The following is a 10,134-nucleotide window of genomic DNA, read 5'->3' on the forward strand; positions in this document are numbered from 1 at the left end:
TTATGTGTTTAGTTTTGTCATTACTCTTAATGAATTGAAATCATGAATGTTGTAATAGGTCCTTTATTGACACCTTCTTCAAAACCCATCCCCCGAGAAGCCCAGGAGCTCCTTCACTACAGCCCTGTGCCTTGCGTCTTGACCTGTGGGGTCCTCGTGTCATCTCGTCAGGGAACTAATAAAAATGCAAACTGCTTGCTTCTTTCTTGCCTTTCCTATCCATGCAATTGGTATCAGAACCCCCAGCTTTCTGACGAGAATTCATTTAGTATGAAGCAAGCCTGCCTTCCCCCGGCTCCCCTGGTGGCTCTCCTCTATAATCTTAAAACTACTCAGAAGGCTGAGAGCTGAGGATTGCGACTGGAAGCCAGACTGGCAGCTAAGTCTGTGAGACTCTATTCCAATTAGCAACTAAAGAGCTGGAAATGGAGCTGTGGCTCAAGTGGTAGAGCGCCAGCCTCAAGCACAAAACTCAGGGACAGTGTCCAGGCCCTGAGTTCAAGCCCCAAGACTGGCACAATAAATAAACAACTATAAAAAAGTAAAAGTAAGCCTGTCTTGTTCCTGGAATCATTATATGTGGTTCTGACCAAGTGTGGTTAAGTAGATGATAAATATTTTGAAAACAATAACTTTTAAGTTCCTGCATGTGCAGTTCAGCGGTGTGGACAGGTGCTCAGCCTGGCCTGGGTTACCATTAGTCTTGTTTTAATACTTGTGTGATCTTCTGCTTCTCTGTCCTTACCTCTGAAAACCTGCTTCCCCAGGGAGCAAACGGTGTTCCCTCTCAGCCCCCAAAGCAAGGCAAAGTGACCACACTGCACAGAAGTGACCAAGTGAACTGGGACTCGGGAAGGCACGATGTGAGAAACCAGAATTGTGAGCATGCATGGGGCTTTGTGTGCGAGGTCGTGTGTCATGAGCACGCACAGGGCTTTGTGTCCAAGGTCCAGCATCATGAGATGTTCAGTGTTCCCACCACGGTGGTCTCTGTGAAACCACACACCCGTGGACACCTAGCCTCCGTGTACAAAGGTTCTGTTGTTCATCACAGATAAAGGCAGAAGTAAAGGAGAGAAATTAAGAGGATCTAGCTAGGCCCAGAGGATCTGTTACTCTGTAAAAGCAATAATGCTCCACGCATAATTAGGCAAGTGCTTGTTAAAAGTTGCAGGCGCCCCTCCCCCCCCCCAAGACCAAGTGAAAGTGAACGCATGAGCCTGGGACCTAGGATTCCCACTGAGAAACCCTCCTCTCCTCCACCATCGGGATCGCCCCAGGCTGGGAGCTCCTGCGGGAATTCTTGGCTATTTCTAGCTCTACAATGCTAAAAACTATTATGAAAAGGATCCGCCTATTTTCACGCCATTCTTTTTTGCTACTTGATAATGTAAGGCCACAGACATTGGTGAATGCATCACACAAAGTACATCATTTTTGTAGGTTTGCTCACTTTTTTTTTTTTTAAGGCTGCAGACTTCAAGTAACATGGATGAGGCCTTCCAATCGAAGGGATGGATCCAGTGCTCAAAGTCCATGGATCGAGTGCTCCTGAGTGCAAACTCTGCTGAGTTGCAGGCCCCTACATAGATTCTATCAGAAGCCATAACAGCAGTGTCAATCAGCCGGGCAGGATCTTATTCACTTGAGCTCCGCAGCTACCTCCAAAGAAACTTCTCCAGAGAGGAGATGTGCCCGTGGAAATCTGATGTTCCAAGTACAACATATACATTAAGTGGTCATGGTACCTTTAAGAATGTATTTGAGATTGTAGGTTATATTTGTTTCATAAAAAAATAGTTGCTGAGTGATTGGCAAATAGAAGCTCAGCTCCTGCTTGTATGTATTAATGAAATAACACGATTGTTCTTTTGTTCCACACATGGACTACAGATGTCATCACTCCCCTACTTTTCTGACCCCTGTTCGAATTTCATAGCACCCTCTTTGTGGGTGGAGGGGCAGGGAATAGGGGAACAGAGGTTTCATTTGTCTAATGAGGAGAGAAAAAGGAGCCTACACATTCCCCGTGAAGTTTGTGACTTAGACAATACCTAAGCTGGGTTGTGTTGTTTTGGTGGTACTGGGGTTTGAACTCAGGACCTCACACTTGAAAGGCCCCACACTTGAGATGTGCTACCACCCTCTCTTCCCACCCCCCCCTTTAGTGATTCTTTCAGATAGATCTTTCATTCTTTGCCCCAAGACCAACCTCAGAAGTGGATTCTCCTACCTCTCTACCTCCTGAGTAGTTAGGATTACAGGCATGTACCAACCACCATGCCTGGCCATTGAGTTTTTCCAGTGGTCTCCTGGGCCATTTCATGGTGATCAGTGAGAATAAATGGAAACACTAGTGTTACAGTGCCTGGAGCCTATGGAGAACTACGGGTGAGGCTCAGAGTCCTGTTTCAGCTCCAATCCAGCTGTCAATACAGCAATGGTGGACGTGGGAGCAGGCTGAACCAAGCAGGGCTCTTACCTCCCAGGATCTCAGTTTCCTCACATCAAAGATAATCACACCTGTTTTCCCTCCATGGATTAGTAACAATGTTTGTGCGGTGGTGGTATGCCGGAGCCTGACTTTGGTCTTTGTGGAGAGGGTAGGGAGGCAATGCTAATTGAAGGCTGAGAGACATGGGGACTCAGGCTCTTGTCTTCAGTGGACTGTCTGGACAGGCAGGTGGACACTTACTTTGGGTCTGCGGTCCTTCTAGTATTGTGGACGTGGTTACCTCTAAAGGTTCCTATGCTGGAAACTTGCCCCCAAGGTGAGGGTATGTGAGGTAGGGAGACTTTAAGGACTGGAGGTGTTTGGGTCACCGTGGCAACTCCCTCAGGGTTAAGTTTTGGAGGTGGTTTCGGTCTTGGGACCACGTTCATTACCGTGAGGCCATGGCCACTTCTGCATGTGCCCCCACCGTGCTTTGCCAACCACCTTGTTACCAGCAGCACACATGGCACCCTCTCCGTAGGTTGTGGCCTGGGAGGTGGACGTTCCCAGCCTTCAAAATCAGGAGCCAAGGTAAGCCTTTTCCTTACCAAGTGCCCAGATGTGGGCTTTGTGGTGTGTTGTGGTTGTTGTTGAGATATCTCAAGCTTGGCCTTGAACTCTCAGTCCTGAGTGTGAGAGGAGGCATAGGTGTGGGTCACCTCATCCAGCAGCAGGAATTAGACTAAGTCGGTCGTACACTTTCTGTGTGTGCCTGGGCCAGAACCTATGGAGCCAGAGGGTCACTGGACCAGCAGCCCCGTGAGACCCCTTCTCCCATCCCCAAGGCCTTACTGGGGTTCCACCTGACTTTGGAAGGGGTGAGGACAATCTAGGGAGAGAACTCCTTCCCACATGGCTGGGAGTCGTGGCTCTGCCTTAACTTCTGTGACTAATGGTCAGACATGAAGTTTGGGTCCTATGGAAGCTAGATGAACCAGTGTCTTCTGATCAGCATGCACTGAAACCGTGACTATTGCCCTGTGGATTGACAATGGGGGAAGGGGGAGCAGAGACACTTGATGTCACCTCATCCCCCTCCAGGGGAGTTAGATGTTTGCACATTTCTACCACTGCACCCATGGCACATCGCTTTATTAGGAAATAGGGCAGCTCGGATGGGAATGTCTGAAAGTCACACGATACACCCATACATACATAATGGGTCACAAGTTTTTTTGTCACTGCTACACTTCAGACTTGAGGAGACGCCAGCAGATGGACTTACATCTTCTGCCCTGTTTCCTCTTCAATCAGACTTTGCTGAAAAACACAGGTAACAAATAGTATCCAGTTTGATCCGGCCAGCTGAGTTTTGTTCTATGTGTGACATTTTGATTTCTAAAATAGGGATTGAGGAGGGGCAGGTCCATTTGTTGTCATGAACAAGACAGTAATAGAGAAGTCAGTAGATGGAAATTTTTCCCCCCAGTCATAGGGCTGGAAATCAGGGTGCCTAGGTGTTGTCCCTGAGCTCAGGGCCAGCACTCTACCACTTGAGCCATAGCACCACTTCTGGCTTTTTCTGAGTAGCTTATTGGAGATGAGAGTCTCATGGCCTTTTCTGCCCAGGCTGGGCTAGCTTTGAACCACAGTCCTCAGATCTCAGTCTCCTAAGTAGCTAGGATTACAGGTAAGAGCCACCAGCGTCTGGCTTTCTTTTGCTTGAGATAAGTTCCCATTGGGTAGCCCAGTTGGTCTCAAACTGGTTTTGTGGACCAGTTTGACCTTAAACTCTCAATTCCTTCCTGCCTTAGTGTCCTGAGTACTGGGATTACAGGTGTATGCCAACATGTCTTGCAAACTATGTCTTGTCAAACTGCTTACTAATAGTAGTAAGAAGAATAAAATCTATATAATAATAGCTTCAGGACAGAATATGAGGAAAGAGATGACAGCAATTTGTAATCAATGTGAATTAAACCAGCCTTTCTTTCAATTCCTTTGTAATGCCATGTTTGAGAGAATTCATTACTTATTATTTTTATCAGGTATTAAGAAAGTTTAGGGCATGGGAGTTGAAATCATTCAAGAAAATTAAGTTTTATCTTCATACATGACTTATTCAGACTTTCCCTCTTCTGAGCATAATGGATAATTGACCATAATGCTTTTCAGACAGCTGCAAATAAGTGACCCGTGGAACTCAAAGTGGCATTGCATTTTCATAGCTTCTGTATTCCATTTGATTTGTATTATGTTTTCTTATCAAAAGCCTATGTCCTATCAAAAGCTCCAGTATCTCATACCTATAATCTTAGCTACTGAGGAGGTAGAGATCTGAGGATCATGGTTTGAGACTCATCTCCACTTCACTAGCAAAAAGCCAGAAGTAGAGCTATGGCTCAAGAGATAAAGTGCCAGCACTGATCAAAAAGCTCAGGGACAGTATCCAGGCCCTGACTTCAAGTTCCAGTATTGGTGCCTATATTTAGTTAGTAGATTTCCATTTTGGGTGAGAATTTGTTCTACAAAAACAAAACAAAACAAAAAAAAAACCCGTAGAAATCAAATCTGTGGCTTTCTAAATATACCAGTTTGGACTTTTACATTCCAAAGTGGAGAAAAATCATCTAGAGATGTTTCTGCTTTCAGCATTTCCCAGGATCCTCCAAAACCATGTCTTGGAACAATTGCTTAGGCAGCTGAGGGACTAGCTGAGTAGGTTTGATGGATGTACTTAGAGAATTAGAGTATAATTAGCCAACTGTACTCTAATTATACTTTAAGAATTAGCAGTGGGAAGAAATTTGTTGGCCAGAATTTGCAAAAAGTGTTGTCAAGATTTCAGTGCAACTTCAGATGAGAAGACCAGCTCTTTCAGCAGGGAATGCTGTCTAGCCACACAGCAGGGACACGGAGAGATAAAAGGGACCCCAACAGTTAGGAAGGTAGCCCCCACCCCCTGGCAGTGCTAGGGGTGTTAGTAGTACTCAAACCTTTCCATCTCTATAGGGCTGAATCAAGATCACTTCCAGAAGACCTGGGGGCGTGGCTCAAGTGCTAGAGCCCTTGCCTAGCAGGAGGTTCTAAACTCAAACCCTAGTATGGCCAGAAAGGAAAAGAGGAAATCACTTCAACTCACCAAAGCGGCACGTAGGTCCCTCAGGGGAGAATGAGTCTGGTGGACGTTGCATTCGAAGCGCTGGGGTTCTACCAGTTGATCTACCTCTTTGGCTATCTGAAGACAAAGAATATGATTGTTGGAGATAGAGCTAATCTCCACCACAAATTATCTGTGGGGCATGAGGTCCAGGAGTGGTAGACCCAGAAAGAGGAAGAGAGTTGCAGAATCAGGATTGGGGGGAGACACTAAGGGCAGAGCTGCCATTGGACATTTTTTTTTGCCAGTCCTGGGGCTTGAACTCATGGCCTGGGTGCTGTCCCTGAGCCTCTATGCTCAAGGCTGGCGCTCTACCACTTGAGCCACAGTGCCACTTTTGGCTTTTTTGAGTAGTTTATTGGAAATAAGAGTTTCACAGGGACTTTTCTCCCTGGGCTGGCTTTGAACTGAAATGCAATCCTCAGATCACAGCCTCTTGAGTAGCTAGGATAACAGGCATGAGCCACCAGTGCCTGACCCATTGGGCATTTTTACCTGGGGACTGGAGATGCTGTGGACAGGAAGGATAGACATGATGAAAGGAAGTACTTTGAGCATATAAAAAAAATGGTACACATAAAGAAACAAGAGCTTAGAGTTGTGAATAGAGTTGGCTTTTGTTTTCTGGCTTTTACTGAGATTTATATATTATTTATATATTATTTATTATATATTATAATATGTTTATTATACATGTTATATATTATATATATTTATATATTATCTCTTGAGAGGAGACTTTCAGATTCTGGGACTTTATCTTGTTTCTCAAAAACAAACAAAAAACAAAAGCCATGCCTGTGGCTCATACCTGTAATCCTAGTTACTGACGAGGCTGAGATCTGAGGATGGCAGTTCAAAGCTAGCCTGGGCAGGAAGTCTGTGAGACTCTTATCTCCAATTAAAGTGATGCTGTGGCTCAAGTGGTAAGGCACTTGCCTTGAGATGAAGAGCTCAGGGACAGCGCCCAGGCCCAGAGTTCAAGCCCCACAACCACCACCAACAATAAAAACTATTTATTTCCAGGTAAAACGAAATGGTTTTAAGTTTTTCCAGCTAATTTTCCCTTACTTTTTTATGTTACTCAGCTAACATAAATAGCTTTTTGCATGTGTGTTCTGGGACTTGAACTCAGGGCCTCTTGCTTTTGCTTAGCATTTTTCTCACCAATGGTGCTCTACCACTTGAGCTACACCTCCAGTTCTGTCTTTTGTCTTTCTGTCCACTCTACTTAATTGGAGATAAGAGTTTCATGGATTTTTCTGTCAGGGCTGGCTTCAAACCTCAATTGTCAGGTCTCAGCTAAGAGGTGTAAGCTACCTGTGCTGGGCAAGAAGTCAGACTGTATAATTTTTTAAGTACCCCACGACAATGCTGGTACTCGTACTATAATCTAACCTATATGAAATTAAATCTATACTTTTCTACTTCACAATATTTTCCCCCAAAAGTTTGCTAACTCTTGGACTCCAAGTCTCCAGCTTCTTTCTGCTTAAACGTCTGTCTCCCATCCATCCTCGATATGAAAGATGCTGATTGAATGTCATAGAGATCTGAGAGTCTCACACGCTGTCTTGCCGGTGTTGTCATTGGTCCTGACCCACTTCTTTCAGTCTTTGTCTGAATTGAAGGTAGGAAGATGGCTTCTGCAGTGTGCACATCTTATCTTCGGTGGCCTGTGTGTCCTGGGTAGTCATAGTCTAGTAGTCATAGTCATGTCATAGTAGTAGTCATAGTCATAGTCATGACCAAACTGTAACAGATCAGCTAGGCGAAGCTGAGGGTGACTTACCTCTTGGAAAGAATCCAGCAAGTTCTCTGCATTTCTCTTCCCTCCGGGGCGCAATCCATAGGACCAGTGCTGGCTGGAGCAGGACTCCATGCACAGTGCCAGCAAAACAAGTGCAGCCAGCAGCTTTGGAACCGGCTCCATGCTGCGGGACATCCATACACAGAATGCACCAGTGGCAGTGGCGGGGGGGGGGGGGAGGAAGAGTGAGGAACTACTCTGGTACAACCCTGCATGGGTATTGTTAACTCTTCAGAGGAGGGATATGGGAGTCTCACGGTTTTTACACACAGGCATTGAAACAGAGAGACATCTGCTTGCTTGTTTGAGTTTCTAAACCACCAGGGACAAACCAAAACAAAAATGTGTACACACGCGTGGGTGCGCATGTGCGCTCACACACACACACACACACACACACACACACACACACACACACACACACACACACACACCTGTACTTTAAACTCTAATCTTCAGTACTATTTTTGTGCTCATTTTATTATTTGCTTATCAAAACCCAGGATTCAATTGTTATCAGTCCCATATTCTTGCCATTACATTTTACTCATTGGTTTTCAACTATTTTGCCTGGACCACCTGCTTTGAAAAGTAGTCCCTTACTAGATATTTCTGGCTCATATAATGTTGCTTAGCTTTCAGAGGCCTAGACGGTAGTACTAAGGACATTTTGCTGACAATCTGTCCTGAAGTCTGGCTTGTCTGTCTGTAACAATGACAGACAGCACGCCACATTGATCAAGGTGCTGAGTCCTAGCACTTTCCTTGCTTGCTGAGAGCTTCTAATTGTTCATTGTCACCTGCCTCTAAATTAATTTTCATTTAATGGGGAAGTGGCTAAAATTAACTGGTCAATGAGCTTTTGGGTTCTTTTCAAAAGGCTGCATTTGTGGGTGTGCTAGGGTGACAAGGTCACTAAAGGTCAAGGTGTCCTTAGGCACCATCATACCTGGTCTTAACTTTTAGGGGTATAAAAAGCCCCGGAGATATACAATAGCATACACACACACACACACACACACACACACACACACACACACACACACACAAACGCACACACGCACGCACACACGCACGCACACACACACACACACACATTTTACCTGTTTGGAGGCAAAAGCCAACAGGATCTCAAGCTTCCTTTGAGGTGAGTTGCCTACTGTGATTTTTCTATTCTCCTAGCTTCCTTTTTATATGACATTTTTCTAGGCCATTGAAATCTTTCCTGCTGGTAAATTATGTTGCACATGAAAAAAGTGTTTTTGTAATAGTCATTTTAAAAATAAAGCCCTTTAATGGTGTATATAATTGGGACACCCGCTGGTGTATCTGTTAAGTTTACTTGTCAGGCCATTTAAAACCTCTGCTAAAACTTTTAGAGCTAAGACCCCCATTCAAAGAGATTAAGATCTTAATCTTAATTAAGATTCCCTTGAGGAAATTGGCAGCCCTCCCAAGAAAAAAGATGTCTGATATTAAGTGAGGTTAAATGTGTACACAAGAACTTCCTCCAGAGAGAATATGCAATTAGAAGTCGGGACCCTTGGAAGCTTGTCTTAGTTGTTAGGATTCCATTTGCACAAGGAAGGATTTAAACCAGGTGATCACAGAGTTGTTTCCAATTTTAACCATGTGCTTTATTGATAGGTGATCATTGTCATTTTACCAACCCATACAGGACCCTAAAGCAGATGAGACCGAACATGAGAAAACACCCCCCAGTTCCTTTCCCACCAGTCCCTCCTGCCCTCTGAAGCCTTTGGTAGCATAAGGTAAGAAATCCAGCACTAAAACAGATGGAGAGTGAGAACATACAACACAGATGAAAACTGATGGATCTGCTTGTTTAATAGATACTTACAGTTAAAATATGCAAACCCATGTACCCAGCACATCAAGCACAAGGGAGAAACAAGTGCATGGAATAAGCACCCAAATGTTTCTTTGAGTCAGGGTCTAATATATTGCCCAGGCTGGTCTGAGAACTCGAATGATCTTTCCATCTCGGCCACCTTAGTACTGGGATTGCAGGAAATGTGACACTAGCCTGGCAACTTTATCCACATTTTATAGATATATACCGCCCCCTACTCCAAGGCATGACTTTGGACATGTTACTCACACAAGCATTTAAAAGATAACTAGAACTCTTTACTCATTCATTACCTTCCTATAATTTACTGATTTATATAACCCATGATTGTCAAAGATTCTATCCTATTCCATCACCTGTTAGTAAGCCCTGGCATCTAGTCAGCATTCATTAAATATAGGTTTGAATAAATGAGTCGAGGAATGAATGAGGCAGCATTTTTTATTTTTTATTTATTTATTTTTGGGTCCGGTCATGGGGCCTGAACTCTGGGCCTGGGCGCTGTCCCTCAGCTCTCAGTGCTCTACCACTTGAGCCACAGCACCACTTCCGGCCTTTTTCTTTTTGCTTATGTGGTGCTGAGGAATCGAACCCAGGGCCTCAGGCATGCAAGGCAAGCGCTCTACCACTGAGCCACCTTCCCAGCCCGAGGCAGCATTTTTTAAACCAGATTAGTCTTCATATTTCTTCTAATTTTGTTTTAAATATCTTCTCTGATAATTAAACCTTGATATACACTGAAAAACCCAACGTGTTCATTTTAGAGTTGATTGGTAACTTCTCAGGTGACAGTCATGGAACTGGAAATAATGTCATTAAGGATTTCAAGTAAAGAGCCATATAAATTTCAAGTACAG

The 10,134-nt window shown here is 44.4% G+C and overlaps 1 protein-coding gene across 1 annotated transcript; it reads right to left on the reverse strand.

Moving 5' to 3' along the window:
• Positions 1–3,577: 3,577 nt before the first annotated feature.
• Positions 3,578–7,539, reverse strand: Gnrh1 (gonadotropin releasing hormone 1). Its single transcript, XM_070016007.1, has 3 exons — positions 7,387–7,539; positions 5,577–5,672; positions 3,578–3,754 (listed from the first exon to the last, which is right to left on the reverse strand). The coding sequence occupies exons 1-3, from the start codon at positions 7,537–7,539 to the stop codon at positions 3,716–3,718; spliced, it is 288 nt and encodes a 95-aa protein (XP_069872108.1). The 3' UTR covers positions 3,578–3,715.
• Positions 7,540–10,134: the final 2,595 nt, after the last annotated feature.

This window comes from Dipodomys merriami, unplaced genomic scaffold (genome assembly GCF_024711535.1).
Source record: "Dipodomys merriami isolate MVZ:Mamm:240054 unplaced genomic scaffold, mDipMer1.0.p SCAF_12, whole genome shotgun sequence".
NCBI classification, from domain to species: domain Eukaryota; kingdom Metazoa; phylum Chordata; class Mammalia; order Rodentia; family Heteromyidae; genus Dipodomys; species Dipodomys merriami.

Bases quoted from the DNA above. Each gene is read 5' to 3' on its own strand.
- Gnrh1 (XM_070016007.1), bottom strand. From the start codon at position 7,539: ATGTCCCGCAGCATGGAGCCGGTTCCAAAGCTGCTGGCTGCACTTGTT. The intron at 5,673-7,386 runs GTAAGTCACCCT...CTTTGTCTTCAG, and splicing joins TGCTGGATTCTTTCCAAGAG to ATAGCCAAAGAGGTAGATCA. The intron at 3,755-5,576 runs GTGAGTTGAAGT...TGTGTTTTTCAG, and splicing joins GGGACCTACGTGCCGCTTTG to CAAAGTCTGATTGAAGAGGA.